At 42.0% G+C, this 23360-nt stretch overlaps 1 protein-coding gene and 1 long non-coding RNA gene across 3 annotated transcripts; one reads left to right on the top strand and one right to left on the bottom strand.

Annotated features, from left to right (window-relative positions):
- The first annotated feature begins 187 nt into the window (after nt 1-187).
- On the top strand, nt 188-15421 carry LOC144365437 (uncharacterized). Of its 2 annotated transcripts, none has more exons than XR_013423869.1 (6): nt 188-1189; nt 6617-8486; nt 8599-8746; nt 10563-10919; nt 11042-11158; nt 14650-15421. It is a non-coding gene; the product is annotated as an uncharacterized LOC144365437 (long non-coding RNA). The 2 variants fall into 2 exon arrangements; XR_013423868.1 differs by lacking the exon at nt 188-1189 and adding an exon at nt 4126-4598.
- Nucleotides 14939-21949, bottom strand: Dcstamp (dendrocyte expressed seven transmembrane protein). The gene is made up of 2 exons (XM_078016799.1): nt 21123-21949; nt 14939-15019 (listed from the first exon to the last, which is right to left on the bottom strand). The coding sequence occupies exons 1-2, from the start codon at nt 21947-21949 to the stop codon at nt 14995-14997; spliced, it is 852 nt and encodes a 283-aa protein (XP_077872925.1). The 3' UTR covers nt 14939-14994.
- Nucleotides 21950-23360: the final 1411 nt, after the last annotated feature.

The following is a 23360-nucleotide window of genomic DNA, read 5'->3' on the forward strand; positions in this document are numbered from 1 at the left end:
GTCACAGTAAAAATTTCATTTCATCTTATTTTCTCTTTTTTATTAGAAGGGTCCATTTGTGTTGTCTAAGGCTCCTTTCAAAATTATTTATCTATTTATCCTAATTAGGTATACATACCAGCAGAATGCATTTCAATTTACTGTGCACAATTGTAGCACAACTTTTCATTTCTCTGGTTGTACATGATGTAGCATCACACCATAGGTGCAGTCAGTCATACATGTACCTAGGGTAATGATGTCCATCTCATTCTACCATCTTTTCTGACTATGGTAGCTCCCAGCTGTGTTCACACTCTGTGCTCATATAGAGCTCTCACATTAGGGAACATTGTCTTCTCAAAGAACAACTTTGAAAATGCACTTAAACACAATAAGGCATGATCTTAAAAAATGAAACGAGAAATATAGACTTATTTGACATGTGGATATAGTCAAATTAAAAATACTTAATGCCCCCTCCCTACCTCTCCTTTCTCTTTGCCCAAAGTTCCTCCATTTTCCCATGGCCCCACCATTATGGATCAGCATTCACTTATCAGAGAGAACATTTAGTCTTTGGTTTTTGGGAATTGCCTTACTTTGCTTAGCATGATATTCTCCAACTCCAGCCATTTACCTGCAAACGCCATAATTTTATTCTCTTTCAATGCTGAGTAATATTCCCTTGTGTATATATACCACAGTTTCTTTATCCATTTATATATTGAAGGGCATCTAGGATGGTTCCACAGTTTAGCTATTGTGAATTCCGCTGCTATAAACATTGATGTGGCTGCGTTACATAGTATGCTGATTTTAAGTCCTTTGGGTATATGCCGAGGAGTGGGACGGCTGGGTCAAAGGGTGATTCCATTCCAAGTGTTCTAAGAAATCTCTACACTGCTTTCCAGATTGGCTGCACCAATTTGCAATCCCACCAGCAGTGTATGAGTGTGCCTTTTCCCTACATCCTCGCCAACACTTACTGTTGCTTGTATTCTTGAAAACTGTAAGGCTCCTGACGTGGTTTTAAAACATCACTGTACTGAAACTGAGGATGGTTCTGCTGACCCATTCTTAGACTTCATCTATCTCATTCCTACAGCACATTTTGAATATGGTCTCTCTTTCAGCTTTAAGACTTTTAAGAAACACTCAGTTGGAGCCCACGTCCGCAAACGGAGGAGGCTTATCTTGTCTTTTCAAGGTGAGATTCCAAATCCTCCTGCAAACCTGTCTGCTGCACATCACCCTTTCACAGCCCCTGTGAATGGGCATGTCCTAGGTCCTGTGTTGATCATATTTCTCTCTCAAGGTCCTAAATCACCCTTCCTGGTGGTACCATAAAGCACCATACTGATTCCCACATAGGTATATCTTACTGATAAGGCCTCTACAGGCCCAGCTCATGTATTGCTGAGGTTTGCTGCCCGGCTTCAGGAGGAGGAGTAGGAAGAGCTGACGTTACAGCTGACCTAGGAAAAGTCTTGCCCAGCAAGACTCCACACAGTAGACCATTTATTGTGGCCAAGAAAAGTTCCAAGTTCCTCAGTCCAGCTGGCCTCTGATGGCATCAGAAGCCCAGTGCTGATGTCTCCTGCCCTTTCCATGTCTGCATTTAACGCCAAATGGCATCAGAAATATGTGAAGTTTATTCTAACTGTGCCACTATGCTGTGACCTACATGGAAAGGCGTTTTCTAAAGGACTAATTCTGCACAGCCACATTCTATGATGCTTGTAGGGGGACATCTTTGCTGGTTGTTTCCTGCACTAGATGGACTCTTATCCCACCAAAAGCTATGTTCAAGTCCTAATCCTCAGTCCCTTGCAAGTAGTCAGCCCTTCCCATCCATGGGTTCCATTTCTGCAGGTTTAAGCAAACTTGGATCAAAAATATTTTTAAAAACTTATGTTTGTCAGAACACATAGATTTTTTTCTTGACATTATTCCCCAGAAAATACAACAAAACAACTACTTACAGAGCATCCCTGAGGTATTAAATAGTATAGATCTAGATGATTTAAAGTGTAAGAGTACATATGGAAATTTTATATAAGGGACTTGAGTATCTGAGGATTTGAGTAATATACATGCTGCTGGAACCAACCTCCATGGATACTGAGAGATGACTCTATAACCTTATTTGGAAACAGGGTATTTGCAGATGTAATCAATTAAAACGAGGTTATGCTGGATTAAGGTGGGCACTAATCCAGTAACTGCCTTTTCTTATAAGAAGAGAGAATATTCAGTGCAGAAGGAAGGCTGTCATGTGAAAACAGTCAGAAATTGAAGTTACAATGCCATAAACCAATGAATGCCAAGGATTGCCAGCAACCAGCAGAAGGTAGAAGAGATAAGGAAAGATGCTTCCCTAGAGGTTCCGGAGGGTGCACAGCACTGCTGATGCCTTAAATAAGGCTTCTAGATGCCAAGGCTGTGAAAGCATTGTGGATACGTTACAGCTGACCTAGGAAAAGGATACAAGCACCAACTAGACAAATAAAGGTGAGAGGGTTGAGTTTTCCAGAATCTTCTGCCTTCAAAGTTCAATTCCCCCAAGGATAAACGAGAATTTGCCAAGCTTGTTTCTTGGATGACAACACTATCTGTATTTTTGGATGTGAGAAAAGAAATGGTAGATCCCAGTGTCTTGGGATCCTGAGTCAGGAGGATCAGAAGTCAGACACTAGCCTCAGCAACTTAGCAAGACCCCATCTCAAAATAAAAAGGGCTAGGGTCATAGGTAAATGGTAGAATTCCCTGGGTTTGATCCCCAGTACCACAAAAGGAAGAGGAGGAGGAGGAGAAGGAGGAGGAAGAAGAGGAGGAGGAGGAGGAGGAGGAAGAGGAGGAGAAGGAAAAGGAGGAAGAGGAGGAGGAGGAGGAGGAGGAGGAGGGGGAGGAGGAGGAGGAGGAAGAAGAGGAGGAGGAGGAGGAGGAGGAAGAGGAGGAGAAGGAAAAGGAGGAAGAGGAGGAGGAGGAGGAGGAGGAGGAGGGGGAGGAGGGGGAGGAGGAGGAGGAGGAGGAAGAAGAGGAGGAGGAGGAGGAGGAGGAGGAGGAAGAAGAGGAGGAAGAAGAGGAGGAGGAGGAGGAGAAAGAGGAGGAGGAGGAGGAGAAAGAGGAGGAGGAGGAAGAGGAGGAAAGAAACCCCAGAGATTTCTTTCTCTCTTGACATTCAGTAACATAATGGCTCATAAAACATTAGATCATATTTGAAGTAATGATTAAATACTCAGTTTCTCCTGGGGTACAAATGCCTAACATCCTGATGTGGGGCTACTTGCAAGCCACCCCTAGTCATGCTGTAAACCTTTGACCCCTCTCCCCATGGCCAGCTAGTGACTTGAACTTGTGCCTGAGTTGACTCATTAACCTACAAGGGGCAATTTGGGCATCGGCTGTGATAAGTAATGGGAATCATAAATGTTCCTTGTAAATTCTCCTCCAGGGAAAAACTCAGAACAAAGGGCTTTTAAATTATTCTGTGTTTTGTTTTGTTTTTCAAGAAGGGGTCCCAGAGTTGAGGGATGATAGAGAGGCTGGAGCAAGGACGGAAGCCAATGTAGTGGTTTGCAAAGGAAATGATGGTTGGCGGTCAGTGGTGGGTGGGGTGGACATTTAAGGAGGGCTGCAGCCATTGGGTCAGGTGAAAATCAGAGAAATATTTGGATCACTAACTGCTGTGGGAAATTGAACTTGGAGCTCAGGAAGGGTAAGAAAGAGAGCACAAGGATGAGGTTCTGTCAGGCTCACAGACTGACAGAGTTTGGTAGAGTTCTCAAGGGCCTTATCTCAGGTTATGTCGACTCATCCAAAGGCCCATACTTGGCAAAGGGCAAATAGGAATTCAGGACTCCTATCAAAATGCCATGCTCTTTCCAAATGTTAGAAGCCAAGAACTGGAAAAAGTGGGAAGGTTTAGACCATTAAGAACTAGATTTTGTAGATTTCTTTATTATATCTGATAATAGCAACACAGAATCCCTCACAGGGCAATGGGGTAAAAGCCACAAATCGAATGCTCATAGTTTATCCTCTACTCTCTTTTTAAAAAATCAGTATCCAAATTTAGTTCTATCCCTTAAAGATTAGGTGAATTCCCACAGCAATCTGGGCTTCTGGCTGCTCTGGGAAAAATCAGTTGATCTGGGGGAAACCAAGTCAGAGCCACCCTCTCAGGTGGGGTGTGCACAGTCTGGAATGCCCTCCTCCACCTGTTTGGTTTCACTGTTATACTGTCTACCCGACCCATGAAGGCCCTGGAATTAGCAACCCCAGTGACAGGGGAAGAAAAATAGGGGACCTAGGCTGTCAGTGGGATTATACATCATAGGTGGTTATACATCATAGGTTTGAAGAAAGTGGGTAGAACAACTTGGAACAAGGACAAGAGAGCCGAGGTCACAAAAGCAAAAGATCTTGTCCAAAAATCCAGGGACAGAGTTTTTATCTATTTTTAGATAAAGGAACAGGATGTGGGGACCAAAAAAAAAAAAGTGGTGAATTCTGTAATACCACACAATGGTGAGGACTTAGGCAAAGCATCTCTTTCCTATTTTTAACTAGATCACAGAAGATGCGTCAGAGGACTCTGCCGCTGACTGATCCTGGTGAGGTTTTTTTTCCCGAATTTTATAAATGCCATCTACAGAGGCTAAAGAACATTTGAGAAAAAGAAGGGGAGAAAAAAACACCGTAAAGACAGCTACACACAGGGCATCTTATAAATAGTGTTCTGAGTGGGACCAGGGTGTTCTGGGCCACAGCTCCCTGGCAGTTGTCTAGGATTTCATGGTTGAGTGATGCAGACATTCAAAGAGAAATCATTCATTTGTTTAAACTGAATTAATGTGGAGTGAATTTTTTTTATACTCTAAAGTACAGTGAGGGCTGTTTTTCAACATAGATAATATGGAGAATTCTGCTGATTTTTCAGCAAAACAATTTTCCAGTTGTATAGATCACCAGGAATATGCATTTAATTGGAGGAAAAGGAATCAGGAATGAGAGCAAAGGGTTCTCAATGCATTATAGGCCAGAACCCGTCTTGCCAAGCCCTCTGACTCTTCAGAGTCAGCCCAGATCTGGATGATCTGGAAAGCATCATCTGTTAAGTGGAGGGCCCACCTAACAGATGGGAAATGGAGATGTCAGATATGCTGTGGGGGCCTGCTTCAGCCTGGGTCCTTGGAAACTTCTGGCACTCCAGCTAACTTTCCACTGCCAGAGTCTGCTCTCTTTGCCTGGGGGCTTTATTTCACAGCCAGGGAAAACACTCAGGGCAGCCCAGAATGCCAGGGGAGACACCACCCGGAGACACAGCTGCCCACAACCAGCCACTGGCAGGAGTTGCTGTGTAAATACCCTAGTCCCACTCTCACCCTACCCCCTGCAGGTGGCTTGACCCCTAGACACAGGGTCTATGAGCTGTTTAACACTTGGAGAGCAGGCTGTGGGCTCTGGCCGGTGAGGACTTAGAAGCTAACAACGTCATAATGTAGTTTTGTTTTCTGTGTGGGTGTGTATGAAACGTACATAGTTATATATGTTTATATAAAATGTGCGTCCAGTCCTGCATAAGTTCCATATGTGTGGATTCAACCAACTATAGATTGAAAACATTCATTAAAAAATTGCTGGACACATATAGACTTCAAGATTTCCTAAGCAATATAGTACAATCACTGTTTACATGATATTTACATTATATGAGGTATTATAAATAATTCAGGAAGTCGTATGTAGGTTATATGCCAGTAATGCACCACTTTATATAAGGGACATCTTCAGATTCTGGTAGCTGCAGAAAGTCCTGAAATAATTCCAAGGGATAACTATACTATGTATTTAATGTACATATGTGCAACATGTATATATATAATAAGTAGTGTGTACATGATATATATGTATTATTTGTATGTTTGCATTATCTATTATTTATAATACTTTATAGGAGATGATATTCTTTTCACTTCTGATGCTGTTTTAAAGCTTTCTTTTGAAATTGAACTTAAGTAAATATAATTTTTAAAAAAAACATTCAAGTAAAAGAGCAGAGCCTATACCAACATAATAAAAAAATGATGGAGGTTATGTATAAATGAATAAAGTTGGGGATGTGTGACACTAGAAGGAAACTTAAATGTATGAGCAACCTTGGGCCCAGAAATATCAGGAAGAACATTGGGCTTACTTCAAAGACAACTTAGGTTACAAATAAGCTGTTTCATGGCCTGAGTCTCTTGATGCCCTACATGGACTAGCCTTTGAGATGTTTCTGGCTTGGGTCATTCATCCAACACATATTTGTGAAGGGTTTAATGGTCTGTGTCTCTAGAAGGTGTTATGCTGTGCATTTATGGAGGGACTGTGACTGTACTGATGGCTGCAGTAGATTAAAAAGTAGTGAAATATATAATCCCTGTTCATAAGAAGGTTAGAATCTAGTTGAAAACCAAGATAAAATAGCTACCCAGGAGTGATACGTCATAAAACCACATGGCCTATGAATGAACTATTACACTAAATTAGGGTAATCGAGAGGTTTTGATTCATTTGCTTTTAGAGATGGAAAGAACAAAACAAAACCTGGAATTCTACTCTAATGTCTTCCTATTTTATTTTTCAGATGCGCCTCAGAAACTGCCAAGGTGAAGGGGAGGAGGAAAGGATGGTTTGGGGCCCCTACCTCTACTTCTGCTTGTCTTGGCTGGGTTGGGAATTGGTACTCCAAAGAGTTAACAAGAGAAACGGATCGTCTGCTTAAAAGAAGAATAGTTTACAAAGAAATTTGAAAACTTCAAATTGAATCCAAATCTGCTAATTTTCATATTAAAGAAAAAAAAATATATATATATATATTGAGGTCCAGAGAGGATAAATGACAGCTCCCAGTTCCCACACACAGTCTGTGACAGATCCAGGACAAGCAGAGTCCGCTCACATGACTCCCACTATGTTCCTCCCACTGAGCTGTGTCCCGAGTAGCAGGACTTGGTAGGGCCGTGGAGGTCCGAAGGAAGTGGACCGGGAGGGAAGGTCAGGGAAGGTTTTGCAAATGGGAAAGTCCAGGGAGCAGAGTGTGTTGGGGAATGCAGGGGATTCCTGCAGGACAGGTACAGAGAGGTGTTTGACCAAGGGGAGGGTTCAGACAGGGCGAGAATGAGGAATAGGGTGGGGAGATAGGCTGGATCTGATTGGAGGGGAGCTTGAACGCCTGCCCGGGGAATGGTACCCCCGTGGGACTAGGATCTAGTTCTCAGAACTGGGAAAGTACCCATAAAGTTCATGCTACCCAAGAAGACATGGGAGAGTGTCTCTGTGTTCAAATCCTGCTTCCAGAACACACTGTGGACAAGTTATTTGGCCTCTCTGTGCCTCAGTTTTCTCATCTACAAAACTGCAATAGCTTCAGGACTTCCCTCATGGGGTTTTTGTTAGAATTAAATGATAATACATTAAAAGGTGTCTGGCATGTAGTGAGGACAGCAAATAATAACTAATGTTTCTGTGAAGAACTGAATTGAGACAGGAGGTGGAAATGCAACGATTTGTTTCAGTACCTGAATTAAAAGCTTATGCCTGTAATCCCAGTGGCTCAGGAGGCTGAGTTAGGAGGATCATGAGTTCAAAGCCAGCCTCAGCAAAAGCAAGGTGCTAAGCAACTCAGTGAGGGCCTGTCTCTAAATAAAATACAAAATAGGGCTGGGGATGTGGCTCAGTGGCCGAGTGCCCCTGGGTTTAATCCATGGTAACCCCCACCCCAAAAAAACCCAATTCTTCCTCTTTTTAATTCAACATCCTTTCTTTCATTGCATTATGTGTTTAAAACAACATATTTTCTAGAACATATAGCATCTCCACTTGCAAAATACAGCACAGTTATTGTGCATGGAAACCATTTTGATTGGTTTCTTTCATCACATAATTAATATATCACATTTACAGAGAGTGCCTTGTTTCCTTTGAAAAAGCCAAACTTTCAATTTTCGGGTCGTCAGCCACTGACATCGCAGTCTGACTTTAATCCAGAGACATTACCTATGACATTTAGAACCGAATCACTATTCTGATTGTTTCTTTGAGTCTGTGCAGAAAATAACATTTATTTTGACCTAATATTATCTTTCCTCTTTTTCATCAAATAAATCATACAATGACCCGAGAGCTTCTGTTGTTCTTTATGATTCATTGATCAACTGTGAAAGAACAAACCAATCAAATGCTGAAACCTGTGTCACAGACCATTCGTGGTTCTCTCCAGGAGACTGCTGATGCCTCCCACAGACCCCTGGATTTCAACGGAGAGCACCTTCCACAGGGATTCTTCAGCTTAACTCTTTGATCTTTATAAATGAAAAAAAGGAGCTCAGAGATGTGACTTGCAAAGATTCCAACCAGTGGGTAGCCAAGAAGGATTGTGAATTTCTTTTTCTGACTTTAAGAATCCCCATTGAGAATTGAGCTGCTACAAACATTGACGTGGCTGCTTCACTGCGGTATGCTGATTTTAAGTCTTCTTAGGTATAAACTGAGGAGTGGGATAACTGGGACAATGGTGGTTCCATCCCAAGTTTTCTGATTCTGAGGAATCTCCATACTGCTTTTTAGATTGGTTGCACCAATTTGCAGTCCCACCAAACCATGGAGCCAACCTAGATGGTCCTTCAATAGATGAATGGATAAGGAAAAATGTGGTATATATACACAATGGAATAATACACAGCTATAAAGAAGCATGAAATGATGGCATTTGCAGGTAAATGAATGGAGCTGGAGAATATCATGCTAAGCAAAATAAGCCAATCCCCAAACCAAAGGTGGAATGTTTTCTCTGATATGCAGATGCTAACACACAATAAGGTGGGGATGCTAGGGAAAAATAGAGGTACTTTGGATTAGACAGAATGGAGTGAAAGGAGGGGAAGGGATATGGGTTAGAAAAGATAGTAGAATGAATCAGACATTATTACCCTATGTGCATATATGACTTCATGACCGGTGTAATTCTACATCATGTACAACCAGGAGAATGAGAAATTTATACTCTATTTATGTATGATGTGTCAAAATGCATTCTACTGATAAGTATAATGAATAGAATAAATAAAAAATAAATAAAATAAGATTGCTAGGTGCAGCTGCACATGTCAGTAATCCCAGTGGCTTGGGAAGCTGAGGCAGGAGGATTGTGAGTCAAAGCCAGGCTTAGCAAGTTAGTGAGGCTCTAAGCAACTCAGCAAGACCCTGTCTCTAAATAAAGTATTTTTAAAAAAGGTGGGGGGCTAGGGATGTGGCTCAGTGATTGAGCACCTCTGGGTTTAATGCCTGGTACAAGGAAGGAAGGAAGGAAGGAAGGAAGGAAGGAAGGAAGGAAGGAAGGAAGGAAGGAAGGAGGAAGGGAGGGAGGGAGGGAGAAAGAAAAGTACCCCATTGCAATATGTCCAGTATCAATGCATAGATTGTCTTCTTGGTTGTTTGGTGAACTACAGGCTGAATTCTGCTTGTGACTTTTTTTTTTTTTTTTTTGCAAAGAAAGCTTTATTGGAACACAACCACGCATTTCCCTCTGGCCTGTGTCTGCTTTCTCACTACAATGGCAGAGTGGAGCCATCGCAACAGAGGCCATCTGACTACAAAGCCTAGAGTATTTGCTACCCAGCCCTTCATGGAAGAAAATTTGTTAAGCCCTGTTGTGTATCAAGAGTCCCTCTTTTCTGTTCTTAATGCTTTTGGTAATAGATCCTTATTGTAAAAAGTAGAAAAAAGTAGGGTTGGATCGGGAACTATGGAAAAAAAGGAAAAAAAAAAAGAGTTTTCATTTCTTTATCTATTCAGAATAGGAAGTATTCTAGAGAGTTTATAAATGTCACCTCATTAGATTCTCAAAAAGATGCTATGAGATCTTTTTCAGAATTTAAGTCTTATGCTGTAAGCAAGAAAAATGAGTCTCAGATAAGATCTAAGTTGCTTAAGTTTATGTCACTGACAATTAGAGCAAGGGTCTACACCTAGCCCTCCCCATTCTAAAAGTCTCTGTTCTTTCTTCTACATTATGTGACTGTTACCTTCCAATTAAAAAAAAATGTGACTACCTTCTCCTAAACCGAAATAACTCAAATTTTAAAAATAACATTTGGTACCAAATCATATTAAATAAATAGTTGACTATAGGCAAAAATTGTCTCATTCTTGGTACCATCTTGGTGTCCATTTGTACAAGTGGGTGAGTTGGATTACAGAAGATGAAGATGGTCTATTTCTTGTGGGTAATTAGCATTTTGCATTATTGGAAAAACTTAATGGCTCAGCAACAGGAAGATGGAAGTCCTGTGTGGATACCCACATAATTAATTGCACAGATACCATCTAGATGTGTTTAATCAACAATCCTCATCTCCAAGGGTTGCTAAAATTCCCTAAATCAGTAGTTAACAAAGTGGCCTAATCATCCGAATCACTCCTGATATTCTTTAGAATACAGGTTCCCAGGACTCTTCTCTGACTAGCTAAGTCAGTTATCTGGGCTTAGGTTTGGGAATCTGTAGTTTTATTTTATTTTTTAACCTCCACAGGTAACTCTGATGGTTAGCCAGCTTTGGAAACCATTTCAGAATGTATTGAGAAAATCACTACAATTTAATTCTCAAAGAGAAACTCAGCCAGAGCAAATAAGAAGTCAATGTGGACATCACGATGGAACTTGAAGGAGCCTAACCAGCGACAGCCACCAGATTCAGATTCTTGAGATGAGAAATGGTGACTTAGACTATAATACAATATTCTTTCAAAAGCCATTAAAATTAGAGGTGAAAAAAGGAAGTTTCATGAAATTACCTCGGGCAGGATCTTTCTGCCTCTACCAGATTAACAGAGCAAGCACAATTCACAGCTGACATCTCAAGAAATTTCACTAACCATTCATTTAAATCGTAAGTGGATAAGCTGCGATTAAATAAGCATTTTATATCCAAGTAAGATTCGCCCTAATGAGCAAGTCTAAATCCTGTTTTCAAGATCAAAATTGCCTTTTGTGACAAGGCCTCTTTTCCAGGGTGTCCTTCCAAGGGAGGAGCACTTCAGACCCAGGGCAAATGTGCCCAACAGATGAAGACAGCAAGTCCTGTGATCCGTTAAAAGTCACTGGAGGAAACGGAGCTCCTTTAGAAAGGTAGGTTTGATTTCAAGAAAATAAAGACCTTTGATCACCCAGTCCAGCGCTCTTCCTACAGAGGGCAGCAGAGAGCCCAGCCTGAGTTTCCCACCACGGTCCATTCTGCAGCCTTGTTTTTTTACTTATTGGCTAAGCACCTGTATGGCCTCCTGACCAGACTGGAAGCAAAGGCAGGTCCACCAAAGGCAGGACCCAGGGGGAACTTCTGGCGTCACCAACATCTCCTATGTAGTTCTGTTTGGATGCCTACAACAGATGTTGGTGATGTTGTTAGGTCATTAAGTCCACCAGTTAACTCAGAGAATGTAGAAGTTCAAAAGCAAGCAATCCTCTCCAAAAATTGAGCATTTGATTCTTTGCCTTAGTTAATGTGGGGTAGGTCCTTTTCTGTAGGAGGAATAAATACAAAAATCTATACACAGATTCGCACCTTGTATCAATTTATTAATACATACATTTATTTGTTTAGCAAACACAGCAAGGCTGAGATTATAGCTCATTGGTAGAACACATTGCCTGCAGTGTGCAAGTCCTTGGATTTAATCCCCAGCAACACACACACACACACACACACACACACACACACACACACATATACAACCACACGTAAGAAAATCCAGTAAAGTATGAACTCATCAGAGTGTTTAAATAAGTCAAAATTACAAGTGCATCTTTCCCTTCTCAAATCCTTTCTTGGATGAAATGCATGCCAATTAAATAAGCATCTTTCAGAGCATGAGCTGTAGAACTGGCCCTACGTGATGTTAATAATTATTACAGATGAAATTGTTCCATAGTTTAATAATCTGGGGAAATTCTGGGTGAGACAGGTTAAAAAGATATTTCTTTATTATAGAGTTTCTCTAAGCTTTTTCATTATCCCAATTTGCTTCATGAATCTTAAATGTAAAAAGATCGTCAGTAATTTATTACATAATGTTTTCCATCTCACTCTTCTTATGGAACAACCAAGGGGCTGACTTCGTGATCTGGAAACACACTTTGAGAATTATTGAATCAGACACTTTTCTAACAAAATCTCCTTCTGTTAAAGAAATTTAACCATTGAAGTCTTGTAATTCTTTCAGATCCCTCAGAATTGTGGTCCTCAATCCTAGCTGCCCATTGGAATCACCAAGGTGCTTTAAACATGCCAGTGCCCAGATCCTACCCAAGACCAGTCAAATCGGAGTCACTAAGGTTGCGGCTGAGAAAGAGGCAAAGGCTGAGGCTGAGACTGAGGCTGGGTAATAGCAATCTTTAAAAACCCCAACACCCTTAGAAATGATGATCTGTGAGCAGTTTAGGGACCCACTGGCCAAACAAATTGATCTCTTTTACCTTGACTGACCTATGCCACATCAGTGAACTCCAAAGACTTTGCACTCAAAATCTCTTCATGCTAACAATATTAAACCTCTAGTGGCTTATCTGGCCAACCCACGCCTCATTTGTCTTAGACCACAGTGCTCCATCTTGTCTGCTGCTGGCAGATGTGAGAGGAGGTTTTAGGGGTTGTGTAAGGAAGGAAGCCTCTAGATGGCTAAAAATTGGCTTCTCTGGACTTTTTTTTTTTTTCCTTTCTGGTACTGGGGATAGAACCCCCAGGGTGCTTTACCACTGAGCCATATCCCAAACCCTTTTTATTTTTTATTTTGAGACAGGGTATTTCTAAGTTGCTTAGGGTCTCACTCAACTATTGAGGCTGGCCTCCAATTTGCAATTCTCCTGCCTCAGCCTCTGGGGCTGCTGGAATTACAGGTGTGTGCTGTTGCCCAGCACAACTTTCTGTAAATCTGAATATTTTCAAAATGGAAAGTTAAAAAGTAAAAATAGCTAATTAAAAATTTTCCCCATTCTATCACGTTGATTAGGCCCCAAATTCTTTTTTTTTAATTTTTTTATTGGTTGTTCAAAGCATTACATAGCTCATGACATATCATCTTTCATACATTTGATTCAAGTGGGTTAAGTGTAAGAAATAAAATCAAGAATTAATAAATGGGATGGTCTCAAACTAAAAAGCTTATTTTCAGCAAAAGAAACAATCAATGAGATGAACAGAGAGCCTACATTTGCCACACACACATATCTGTAGGATATATAAAGAATTCAAAAAACTTAATACCAAAAACAAAACAAAACATAAAAAAACAATAAACAACAAACAACCCAATCAATACATGGGCTAAGGAGTTGAATAGACACTTCTCAGAAGATATATATTCAATCAATAAATACATGAAAAAATTACTCAACATCTCTAGTAATTAGAAAAATGCAAATCAAAACTACTGTAAGATTTCATCTCACACCCATCAGAATGGCAGTTTTCAAGGATACAGACAATGTTGGCAAGGATGTGGGGGAAAAGGCACACTCATACATTGTTGGAGGGACTACAAATTGGTGAAACCAATCTGGAAGCAGTATGGAGATTCCTTAAAAAACTTGGAATGAAACCATCATTTGATCCAGCTATCCCACTCCTTGGTCTATACCCAAAATCAGCATACTACAGGGACACACCACATCAATGTTTTTAGCAACCTAATTCACAATAGCTAAACTGTGGAACCAACCTAGATGCCCTTCAATAGATGAATGGATAAAGAAACTGTAGTATATATACACAATGGAATATTACTCAGCATTAAAACAGAATAAAATCATGGCATTTGCAGATAAATGGATGGAGTTGGAGAATATCATGCTCAGTGAAGTAAGCCATGATAAGTGGATGCTGTTCCAAAATGGGGAGGCTGGAGGCAGAAGAAAAATGGAGGAACTTTCATTGGGCAAAGGGGTGGGAGGGTGGGGAGGGTGCATGGGGGCAGGAAAGATGGTGGAATGAGATGGACATCATTACCCTAGATACTTGTAAGACTGCATATGGAGTGGGATGCTACATCATGTAAAGCCAGAGAAATGAAAAATTGTGCTGCAATGGGTACAAAGAATCAAAATGCATTTTGCTGTCATATATACCTAATTGAAATTTTTTAAAAAAAATTTCCCCATTCTGATTCTTTAGAAATAATAGAATCGATATTCAAGGAATTATGTCTCCCTTTTAAGTATTTTGAGATAGCTAGAGATGAAGAGGTGCATTATAATAAGTACATCATGTGATTTTGATACACATGGTCCCTAGGCCACCCTGTCATTGTTCTCAGGCTGGAGGATTTGCTATAAGGGATAACAAAAGATATGGAAGCAAGCAAGGTGCAGGAGAGAAGGTGTTGGTAAGAAGACAGTGGGAGCTGCGGGAAATGGGTTTTGGAAAGAGGGTTTGAATAGGAGCCTGGGGGAGAGAGACAATTGTGAGGTAGGGAATAGTATGAAAGATATTTATAAAGGCAGAAAAGGCACAAGAGAGTTTAAGATATTTTGCAGACTTTATGCGTGTATGTTCTCCTTGGCATTTGCTAGTAAGAATTCAGTACAGATTTCCATTGTTTTATTTCCCATTCTTTTTCTTTGACTAGTATTGTACTCTGAAGCTCATCACCAATGGGCCTGGGTATAGTCCTGTGGTGACTCCGTCCAGATCATGTACTTTGTATGAAAGACAGACCCAAAACCATTTGCATGGTACCTCTTGACTTAAAGATAACAAGTCATTTGGAGGAATAACCAGGTGATGTAAGGTGACCCTGCAAAACCCAAACCTCTCTGTGGCCTTGTGGCATAGCCCTCCAGTAGTGGGCATAAACAGTGACCACCAACGGTAGACCTGAGAAGAATGATGCATTGCACATGGATCAAGAGCTATTCAGACTCCTGTGGATTGTCTTCGGCCTCAATGTCTGTGTGTTTCTTCCTAATCATTTTCAGGACTGGAAGCCAGAAATGAACCTGAAAAGTGGATAAATTAACACTGGACTCATTTCAAATGCCTCTTACATAAATTTTTCATCATGGTGTTAGTGGTATTGAAAGGGACATGAAATCTTATCCTTTTGGTATTTTTTTGGTCTGTCATTGTCTATGAACTATTTTCCAAATCTTTAAGTTGTAGATGGCTGATAACAAGGATGCACAGGATTCATGACCATGACATACACATGAACTTCACCCTGCAAAGGACAATTGATTCTTCCAGTGTCTACCCAGACAGAGGAGCCAGGCAACTAACTATGAAGCAAATTTATTTTGGTATACTTGATAACCTGTATATGTGTGTCTGTGTGTTTTGAATTATTCTTTAAATGGTTTCTCCTCATTAAAATAAGTTAAATAAAATCTTTGACATGTGCATATGGGAGCCATGGTGATATACACGCATACACACATATGTATGTATGTATGTACACATGCACATTATATAATAAAAACCATAGACAAATAGATGGATGGATAGATAGATAGATAACATTGAGGGATGAACAAATTCTTTGAAACTGACAAAGTTTTAGATATCCTTCCATGTTTTCTCTTTATTCTTGGCCCAGGAAAGTATTGGGTATTATTGGATATTGTTATTCAATATCCAATACAGAGAAGACCTTCCCAAATAGCCTCTCTACAATATGGCTTAACATACTTAATTGAAACCAATATTTTGAAGGATGTCTTGTAGACTTCTCTGGGCCAGCATTCAGATCACAATGCTGAGCCACAGCCAAACAATTTTGTCACTCTGCCCCCACCTCAAAATCCTCTCTACTGTTGGGATATGAGCTCTAATATGAAGTCAAAGAGAGCTTTGAAATCCTCTTTCCAGGGCTGGGAATGTGGCTCGGGCGGTAGCGTGCTTGCCTGGCATGCGTGCGCCCCGGGTTCGATCCTCAGCACCACATACCAACAAAGATGTTGTGTCCGCCGAGAACTAAAAAATAAATATTAAAAAAATTCTCTCTCTCTCTTTCTCTCCTCTCTCACTCTCTCTTAAAAAAAAAAAAAGAAATCCTCTTTCCATTTGCTTTTCAAACTTACCATTCACTTAATTAGAGGTTAACCCCCCATCTTGGCCTTTTTATTTATTTATTTTTTATTTTTATTTTTTTAAATATTTATTTATTTATTAGTTTTCGGTGGACTCAACATCTTTGTTTGTATGTGGTGCTGAGGATCGAACCCAGGCTGCACGCATGCCAGGCGAGCGCTCTACCGCTTGAGCCACATCCCCAGCCCCAAAGGATTTTTCTTTCTTATATGCAATACTGGGGATTGAACCCAGGGCCTCACTCATGCTAGGTAAGCTCTCTATACCACTGAGCTATATCCCCAGTCTTTTCTCACCTTTTTAAAGTACAGACTCGGTTTCCTTTTGAACTCTTCCGGTGGCTGCTTTGATCTTTTTCTAAGTAGCTTTGCATGTAGGTACTGAATTCGCTCCCTCTCCATGTTGGGGTAGAAGGATGTGGACACCAGGATCTTAAGTTGCATCAGAATGGAGGACAACAGTCCCAGCATCATTAATATCACAAGAATAATACTGAGAGGAACCCAAGTCCTAGACAGAAGGAGCTTAGGTTTAGGGATGCAGCTGGGTTCAAAGACAGATATATTAAAAGAAGAATCATGGATGAGGTCTTGAGTTCCTTGTTTCTAAAATGAAAGAATAAAATAATTAATATCCATGCCATTTTTCTACCCAGTCTTTATCTTTCTCAATATTTCCTGGTAGCACATAGCATTTATCTTCAATCTGCAGGGAGCTTTGGTTAAAAGAACTCTCACATCTTGTTTTTTTGTGCTGTGTTTGGAACAAAGGAGAAGGGATGAGTTGTCTGTAACTATGGAAGTGATTTCCAAAGCGGGTTTGCAGAAGCACTGGTTTTCTTGAGATAGGTGTATCAGAAAAGTATTCAATAGCTTCTTGGAGAGTCACTGTTGAAGGCTTTAAGGAGATGGAGAAATCTGTTTAAGGTTACACTAACAAATCTGGCCACATCCACATTTTCATGGGATACATGTTTCTCCACTTTGGGCACATGAGCTAACGTGAGGTGAGATGGGGGAGCTGGCTCAACTGGGGGAGAGGATCTCTTGGGGACACAGCCTCCTAGTCATGACAAACTCCACTTCAGCAGATGACAAGTTCACAAAGATGATAAGATACTAAATCGTGCTCTAAATCAATCTTCTGAAGCTTTGGGGGATCCCTCTTATGCATTGTGTGAGATCCCATTTTAGGTTGATGTGTTGACCCTCACTGAAGGAGACTAAAATCCTGTTGGAGGAGATCTTTCAAATAGGGCATTTTCGCATGTCTCCCAATTACTCAGGAGGGGTGCATTTCTTCATGTTTGAAGGCAAGAGAACAAAAAAAAAAAAAAAAAAAAAAAAGCCCTCAGCAGACTGATACAGAGGGCAAGAGATGACATTGAACTACCCAGCCCAGCCACCAGCAGAAGTGTGTGCTGACTCAGCTCTTTCTTTCCCCTGACCTGAGAAAGTCATTTAATCTCTCAGTGGATTTGTTTTCTAATTTGGCAAAGCAGGAATTAATGGACCAGATCCTGCCCATGAACAAACTACTCCCAGTGTAAATTAAACACCTTGGGGATGGAGCATTAACCTTACCGACTGGTGTACTTAGTAAGTTATTATCACCCTCGTGCCACAGAGTCCTGGGCCCAGGAAGAAGTAGATGAAGTCTCAAAAAATAAAAAAATCTAGAAAATATCATGCAGCTTGGATCTACCCCAGGACCTATAAAGAACCTGGAAATGCCAAACCTGGGACCTCTATACAAATTCAAACCTGCGCCTACGCAATGAAAAACATTTGTGTTGCTTCTCCTCTTATTAAAAAGACAGTCTACAATTAAATAGAGATTTCAGTCCCCAGAGCAAAGACATGCAGTCTTTTTAATACTATTGAAGAAACAAACCCATCGACTGAGGCAGTGATGAGCAATCCTCCCACAATGAGAAAGCAGCAGGGGTTCGGTCTGGGAAGAAGTTATTTAGTCTAGAAATCCAACTGGGGGTTTTGAAGTTGGGAGTCAGGGCTCCAAAACGATCGAGTCAACATTTTTGTATGGGGTTGGTTGAGGGTAACGTGGAAGACAAATTCAGTCTTTCCAAATGCCAAGCAACATACTAAATGGTACCCCAATGATTTAAAATGTGTTTCCTTCTCTTAGGTGAACAACCTGCTGGGATAGCATTGAGTCATGGGTGGAGAGCAGGCCCACCATCTTGCAAGGTTAAGGCAGTAGAGCACAAGGTTACAGCTCAGCAAGTAGGGATTACAGCTATTTTTATTTGCAATACCCACCCATACAGCTCGATCAACTTGGATCATTTCCCAACTTCTTTATTTAAAACATTTATCTAAAATTTTATGAAAGTAAGGAGAAATATGGGCAAAAACTTGAACCGAGGTTTCTCTTCCAGCTTGACTTCTCTGTTGCAAACCTATAGCCACAGACAAGGTGCAGAGCCTCCAAGGGCATCTTGGGATAAGGCCAGTCATGCAGAAGCTGGAGGGGCGCTCCTAGGCAGCCTCCTTCCTACATTGGTTCCAGTGCCCAGCACCCTGCTGCTGTTAGGTGTATACATGGCGGCCACCCCCATTGGGATACCACCCTCATAATGTGGCCATCACAGCCTGGACATGGTCACATCCCCAGTACCCAGCAGTGCCCAAGATGAATGTGTCAGCATATTGTCGTTAGAAAGCTTCTGTGCTTTTAGGGCAAGTCAGAACTTGTGTTGTCCTCCTCTGTCTAAACCAGTGGGAATTAACAAAACAGGAATGAGTATTGGGTATTAGCAGAGAGAGAAATAAATGAAGGGGATCAAAAGACAGGGAGAATCAAGAGGGGAAGACAAGAAAGGATAATACAAAGGAGAATGGCAGGAAGAGAGGTCTTCTTATTGGCCACCCCCCACACCCAAGATCAAGGACTGTGAGATTCTTGTTTGGCTTTCATTTGAAATGCTACTTCCATTATCCACCCTGCTCCAAATATCTAGAGCAACAGGGTGCCTGGTAATTAACTGAATTCTTCAGGGAAAGCAGAGAGCTCAGAGTAATCAACTCCGAGAAGCAGCCCAGGATTAGGAGGGCAGGAGCCGGGGGATCTGGATCTGCTGAACCAAAAGGGAAGGAGGAGGAAAAGTGTGGATGCAGCAGGAGGATCTGAGACCCTGGGAGAGAGAGAGAGAGAAGGGGAGGGTGGGGTTTCAGAGGATGGTTTACCAGCAGCCTGGCCGTCATTTCCTCCTCTGTGATTTTCCCAACAGCTGGTACATGGTGACTGCTGCTGGTGAGTGCACAGCCCCGGAAGTGCACTTGACCCCAACATGCACCACAACTGTGTGCACGCACCAACACGCCGTCCCTGGTTCTGTGCTACAATTTCTGGGGTTAAAAAACTAAATAAGGCAAATGTCTGACAATTCCCAGACCCTCTGAAATGTCAACATAATTACAAATTTCTACAGGGAAGATGGAAAAGATAAAAGATGAGATGCACAAAGCCCTCAGTCTTCTCTGTTGACACATGGCTGCTGGGAGGAGGGAGAAAGCCAGATTCCTCAAAATGCAAGGGGGCACCAGCTCAGAAATGACATTGTCTTGCCTGATTACGGGTTTTCCTAGAACCACATGATGGCTATTAGAATTTAGATATCTGGCTCTGTTCTTCCGGGTGATGGGTTTAAAACAGCGGTTCTCAGTCTTGGAGACACATTAGACTTATTCCAGGAGGTTTTAAAAATTCTTACCCCAGTCCAAGTACAGGAGATTCCGTGGGGTTTCTGGAGAGGAGTTTTGGGTGTGTTCACTTGCTTGCTTATTCAATTCCACAACGACACACCTCTGCTAACATCTAAGGTCAAGGACTGCTTGTCTAGAAGGTTTTACATTTTAGCACCTAAGCCAGAGTTTCCCAAAATGTGGTCCAGGGCACTAGGTATCAGCCACGTTACTGGGTCATTTGGAAGCCCTTTATCAGCAGTCATCTTTTTAAACACTCCACTGATGCACTGAGATCAGTGTTTGATAAGGACTCAGGATGCATAAGAAGTCAGGCCCTAAGAGTAAGAAATCAGGCCCTAAATCCTGGACTCAGGTTTGTGACAGATACAGCTTGAGAATCAACTTTAGGTTCAACATCAGAGATATCTATTCCCACGTTTCATTGTATATGGAGTATAGGAGGCTGAAAAATGGTTCCCGCATGTCCTCCGTAAGATCCTAGTCCCTGGAACCTATGGCACTTCACTTGGCATAAAGGGCTTCACCAGAGGAGATTAAGTTAAAGATCTTGAGATGTGAAAATTATCCTGTCATCCCAGTGAGCCCTCATGAGACCCTGTGCGTGACTTAAGAGAGCAGAGAAAGATTTTCCATAAGGCGATGTGAAGACAGAGACAGAGATGGGAGCTAGGCCACCACGAGTCAAGGAATGCCACCAGCCACCAGAAGCTAAAGAGGCAAAGAGTGTATTCTTTCCTAACACCTGAAAAGAACATGTCCCTGCCAACCACATCTCAATTTTATCCCAGCAAAACTGAATTCAGATTTCTCACTCCTATGGCTATAAAAAATACACTTCTACTGTTTAAGTCACCTAGTTAGAAATCATTTGTTATAGCAGCCAGAGAACACTAATACAGAATCACTCTAACATTAGTACTTCAATTTAATCTATACTTGTTGGGTTTCTTTTATGGGCCAGGCACTGTGTTAGACACCAGGGATCCAAAGGTGAATAAAATATTTCCCTGTCTTGGGAGGTTCCAGATCTTTTGCAAGACTGACCCAGCAAGAAGCTGTGACATACCTGGGAGCCCCTACCTCTTTGTGCAGTTTCAGGTGAACTTCAAGTCTTGGCAAGCTTTGGAATTGTTTGCTCACGGAGAAAATGAGCCGATACAGCAGATAATCTGCAGCCGTGAACAGCACCCAGATGGAAAGATGGGTAAGTATGGGGAAGAAAAACAGCCCCAGGTTTTTCCTCTCTTTAGGAGTCAGCCGGAAAGATGGGATGACCACATACTTCTTCCTCTCCCTCTTATTCAGTGGGAGGACACAGGGCCTCTGTTGATGCCTCTCCTTTTCATCAAACTGAACAAATTGCCTGGTGATGTAGATGTTTTCAAACTTACAACCCCAGGGGCCCAAAAATCGTTTCATGAAGAGGCCAGTGCTGAGCAGAACAAGAAAAAGCCCAGCGAAGGCGAGCAGCTTCTGCCCCAGGGAGGAAAACACCTCCATCATGGTGGTCACAGGGTGTAAGACACTCAGGACTTCTCCTTTGGTGTTGTTTAGCTGTGCCTCCAGGACATGTCTGGGACTGAAAAGAGAGACCACCAGGGTCTGATTCCACGAAACGAGGTCATCCAATATATTCAGTGGAGTGACCAGGCCATAAATCCACTGAATGGCTTCAATGTATTTTTTCAGAAGTGGAAAATGTACGGAAAAGCTCTTTGCCCTGAGGTTGCAAGTCATACTGTCCAGGAAACATTTAAAGTTGTGAAAAATATTTTCCACGTGGCCAAAGATCACTATGCCCGTGCCAGCTGCAATCAAAGCGTTCCTGCCTTCGCGCAGGCCACACGAGAGAAAGACCAGAAGAATGAAACAGCGGGCGTGCCTGGAGCAGCCCAAGAGAACACACATGACCATCCAGGAGGTGGCGAAGGCCACCGCTGATGGCAGAAACCAGTAGAAGGCCACAGAGAGGAGGCTCGCTGAAATGAAGGCCACAAAACAGCACACTCCCAAGTGCTGGAGAAAGTCCACCCATGCAGGACCTCTCGGAAACACGTACATCCTCCAAAGACTTAGGAAGACATCCATGCTCGAGGTCCACATGCCCATGATCCCTGTGTCCCTAGGAATGAAAAAGAAACCAAGATCAGAAGGTACTTAAGATCCAGGAGGTGGATGGATGCAGAACATGGTGGTGATTCTTCACCCCTCCCTCTTTCCACCCCTTGCAAGGAGACCTCACAGCTTTTGCCACCAAGAGGTGAGAGAAAGAGAATCCATCAAGAAGTGGACTCTGTTACTCCATTCCTTGAATCTGAGCAGGACTTGTGACTGCTTTGGCCAGGAGAACGTGGCAGCAGGGGCGGTGTGCCAGTCCCTAGCCCATGGCCCGCTCGCTCCTGCATGCTCTCTTGGACCTCTGCCATCGCCATGGTAACAAGGCCAGCTGTACTCATCTCCTATGGCCACACAACAAATTACCATGAACTTGGTGTTTCAAAGAAACATCTACTTATCTTCTTACAGCTCCAGAGGTCCACTGAACTGTGCTCCCACTGGAGGCTCTGGGGAGAATGTGTTTCCTTGCCTTTCTGGCTTCTAGAGTCTTCCTACATTCCCTGGCTCATAGATCCTTCTTCCATCTCAAAGCCAGCAAGGCTGCATCTTCCCTCCTCTGTGACCTCTGTTTCCATCCTCTGATCCTTCTGCTTCTCTCTTATAAAGACCCTTGTAATTACATGGGGACACCCAGATAATCCAGGATAATACCCCATCTCAAGATCATTGACTTAATCATATCTGCAGAGCCTCTGTTAGCATGTAAGGCAACATGTTCACAGGTTCTGGACATTCAGACATGAATATCTTTGGGGGAGTCATGGTCCAGCTTGTCATACCAGGTTAGACTTCTGATCAACAAGCCCATTTGACTAGTCAATGCCATCAACTTGGCCAGTGGTCACCCAGCTACCAGCCATGTGAGAGAGGCCAGCCTAGATAGACTAGCCAGCCCCCCTCACCAACCCCACCAACCCACCAGCTGGCCATGGACCCATGAGAAAGAATAAGTGCTGTTTTATTTTAAACCACTGAAATCTGTTCTGGTCTGTTAGGCTGTAATTGTTAATTGATAAAGGCAACAGTACTGTATCATGGGCCTAATAGTTGAAACAAACAGTAGGCTGATGGATAGGCGGAAGTCTCACTGAACTGCATTATGTAAGAGTACTCTTTAATAGTCATCTATTTTCTTGTTCTGTAATTTTACAGACCAGAAAGCATACCAAGGGCATCCAAACTTCAATGTGGAGTTGGACTGAGGCCATTATACCTCTGCTCTGTAACCATTGCTTCTTCCTCCTCTGCCCCTACCTTTAGTGTACAGTTGTCTCCTGAGAGTCTTACAAGGAAAGGAAGGATATTTTTGTCTCTAGAATTAATCATCTTTTCCTTTTTCCAGACATAGGATAATTAAAATAAAGATGCTATAATGCTGCTACCACCCTGTTAGTCATGCATA

The sequence above is a fragment of the Ictidomys tridecemlineatus genome, chromosome 7, assembly GCF_052094955.1.
Source record: "Ictidomys tridecemlineatus isolate mIctTri1 chromosome 7, mIctTri1.hap1, whole genome shotgun sequence".
Taxonomy (NCBI): Eukaryota; Metazoa; Chordata; class Mammalia; order Rodentia; family Sciuridae; genus Ictidomys; species Ictidomys tridecemlineatus.